Source organism: Nicotiana tomentosiformis, chromosome 6, assembly GCF_000390325.3.
Source record: "Nicotiana tomentosiformis chromosome 6, ASM39032v3, whole genome shotgun sequence".
Classification (NCBI taxonomy): Eukaryota; Viridiplantae; Streptophyta; class Magnoliopsida; order Solanales; family Solanaceae; genus Nicotiana; species Nicotiana tomentosiformis.
In genome coordinates, this window is record NC_090817.1 from 55,392,913 (window position 1) to 55,396,401 (window position 3,489).

A 3,489-nucleotide genomic window follows, 5' to 3' on the forward strand; every position below is an offset into this window, starting at 1 on the left:
TATACTCTCTTGTCATCTTAAGGTCATTAGCTAAGTTCATGATTCTTGGGGACTTGACATCGAAGTCATTTACATACATTATTTCAGAAGCATACAACTATAGTAGAAACCATTGGGACATACAACACCTCATAATTCTCATTTAGGCAAACGGCCACACTTCATGTTCATACCATCACTTACTTGTACGTGCCATGGGTGATCATAGGACATCAAGAACATTTAAAATATTTAGGAACACTATAGCCTCTCCTCATGAGGGCGTAGGAGCTTATAACACATTGGAAACATAAGTACAAATACGTTCATCTCATAACCTTTCACACCATATATCACTTCACAATTTATTTCAACTACTTACAACACCATTATTTCATTGGATCCCTTGGCCATACATATTATTCTTCATTCATGGCACTGTGGCCGTATATCATATTCCGCACTTTCATTTATTTACTTTCAAGGATTATTATCATAAACATCATCATATAGAATACTCTTGAAATACTTTTTCCCAAAAGGGAAATACACAATTTCAACTCATGAATATGTAAGAACTCAAAACATATTAGAAATACCTACCAAGCATAGCATTAGTTAGAACAATCATATTTGGACATGACTTGAGTACATAAGCTTTTGGATAATTCTATTTTCGGAGTCAATTTGGAATAGTTGAATCAAGGCTTATTTCATAATATTTCACACATCATTTCATTTCATCGGCGCTATTGGCCACAAGTATAACTTTCATTCTTGGCACGGTGTCCACACTTTATATCCCCAACTCACTACTTTCACTTTCAAGCATCTTTATAGATTATCGATAATAAAGAATTTCTAATCACGACTTTTAGTACACCTATGAGCAATTAAGAGTCTTAAGCACATTGAGACTTCTTACACAATTTGGCATAATAGCCTTCACTTGAAACACTACTTGGAGTAATATCATTTTTATACCCAACTCATGATTTGAACACATTCTAGAAGGATAACATCGTATGATAAGAGCATCCGGAATACATTTTGAACATATACCTTTCAACACAAAGCTTATTCGGAATAGTTAATTTATAATGGATAAATCGGGACTTACAAGAACATCATGGGATTCAATTCTAGGAGAAAAGTTTAGCCAACATACCTTAGTTTGAGCTTTCTTAAATTACTACAACGTTCTAGAAATTCTAGCAATCCCAATCCATTTTGAGACATAACAAAATTGAACACAAAGTAGGAAGATATTCATGGTTTCACCTCATTTGAGCATTTTATCAAACATTAGGTGTGCAAAATTGGCTACAAGGTTCTTCTATAAGATTTCCTTCACTCATCAACCTAATCTTTACTTATTTTAGCTCAACAATATTCCCACAAACCTTATTGGTACAAGCATGTATAATTAATACTCTTACACCCAAGAATCACACTCCCAATTATCCATCTTTTATCCCAAACTCGAAATTGAAGACTAGGTGTTTGAATCTTACCTCTTGAGTGAAAATCTTGTTGGATTTCAAGGCTTGAACAAGATCTTGATGAATAGAACACTTGAGCTTCTTCCTCTCTCTAGAACACTCTCACTTCTCTCTAAAATATCAGGTTTTAGCTCAAGAAATGACTTAACCCATCTCTCTACCCAGCCTTGGGGGTATTTAATGGGCTCCTACGTGCGCGACCGCACACCTGGGCAAGTGGTCGCGCATCTGGCCGCGCACACAAGGCAAAAACTCCCAAAATGCGTGGTCGCGCATCTGGCCACGCATTTGACATAGGTTCAGTAAAATGGCCATAACATTCTGTATACATATCCAAATGACAAACGGTTTGATGCGTTGGAAACTAGACTAAAAGAGATTTAATTTGATAGGTAGATCACCACCTAAGTCATTATATTGAGGAATTTATATTCATTTGAAGGCGAGTTTTGTGCCAATTGAAACATCCTTTCCACTTAATGTATCCAACTTGTTCCACACAAGTTCTTGCCATTCACAAAACTCCTTAGTATGTTCTAACACACCTTAAACATACATTATCAATTCAAAATGATGTGGCTCTATCCTATAGATCTCCTTTAATACCCAAATACGTTATTCCCAAATACTGTTGGCGCACTTTAAAATCTTAAATCATTTGGAAATTTTTATGGGGCCTTACAAGCGATCTGTTGTTCCGGCCACGATCGGTCCTTCTATCAACGGTAAACTTGTCTATTGTCTGGAAGCTCCTGCCACGACCTTCTGTCTGCTCGTAGGGCAAAAACCGGCCTTTCGAAGTCCGTCTATCCGTGTCAATATCATCTTTTATTTTTTCTCTATTCTTCTCCCGTCCTTTGGTCGACGATGGAAAACCAACCTGATCGTCTTTGATCCTTATTTTCGACTCGTACCGGTTGTGGACATCCACCCAAGTCGTTGCTTGAAACTCGAGCAGACTTTCCTTCAACTTCCGGGAAGTGTCCGAACTTCTTGGATTTAAACCTTTGGTGAACGCTTCAGCTGCCCATTCATCCGGGACTACCGGTAGTAACATCCTTTCCTTCTGGAACCGGGCAACGAACTCTCGTAATAACTCGGATTCTCCCTGCGCGATCCTGAATATGTCGGCCTTTTGGGCTTGTACCTTTCTGGATCCAGCATGAGCCTTGATGAAAGAATCCGCGAGCATATCAAAGGAATCTATGGAATGCTCGGGCAATAATGAATACCACGTTAAAGCTCCCCGCATGAGAGTCTCACCAAATTTCTTTAGCAACACGGATTCAATCTTGTGAGGAGCCAAATCATTTCCTTTCACCGTTGTTGTGTAGGTGGTAATGTGCTCATGTGGATCTGAAGTTCCGTCATACTTCGGCACTTTGGGCATTTTGAACCGCTTCAGGATTAATTTTGGCTCGCTCGATTTATACGGTAATTGAATATACTTCTTCGAGTTTGGGACTTTTAATACTGATGGTGCGCCCGGGATTTGATCCATGCGGGCGTTTACTTCCTTCATGAACCGCAAAAGTTCATCCTTGAACAGATCGTTCTCGTTGTTGAGGCCGGATCTACTCCCCCAGTCCCGTCGGAGCCAACTTTGCCCCTAGGAGTGTTATTATCAACTCTCTGCATCGTCTGGTTCATGGTGTGGGTAATTGTTGGTGCCAATTGATGTGTGAATCACTCACCTTTGATTAGCTAGACTGGCCCTTAACTTGTGGAGGTGGGAACTAATTTATTTTCTTGAGAACAAGCAAAAACCTAAGTTTGGGGGTACTAATAAGTGGGGATTTTGACTACTTATTAACGTCTTTTAACTTTTGTTTTAATCCAAAATCGTTTAATTATATTTTCAAAAACTGATAAAATGTGCTAAATTATAGGAATATAGGAAGATGGACTCCCAAGATGAAATCCAACTCAAAAAAGAGTAATCTAAACTCAAGGCCATAAAAGACACAAAAGCTCAGACCGCAGAATATCATCTGTGACCGCAGATAAT

At 38.7% G+C, this 3,489-nt stretch overlaps 1 protein-coding gene across 1 annotated transcript; it reads right to left on the reverse strand.

Moving 5' to 3' along the window:
* Positions 1-2,130: 2,130 nt before the first annotated feature.
* On the reverse strand, positions 2,131-2,871 carry LOC138894022 (uncharacterized). The gene has a single exon (XM_070178695.1). The coding sequence runs from the start codon at positions 2,869-2,871 to the stop codon at positions 2,131-2,133; it is 741 nt and encodes a 246-aa protein (XP_070034796.1).
* Positions 2,872-3,489: the final 618 nt, after the last annotated feature.

What these genes read in the sequence shown, in the direction of transcription:
- LOC138894022 (XM_070178695.1), bottom strand. Translation starts at nt 2,871, where the DNA reads ATGCCCAAAGTGCCGAAGTATGACGGAACTTCAGATCCACATGAGCAC.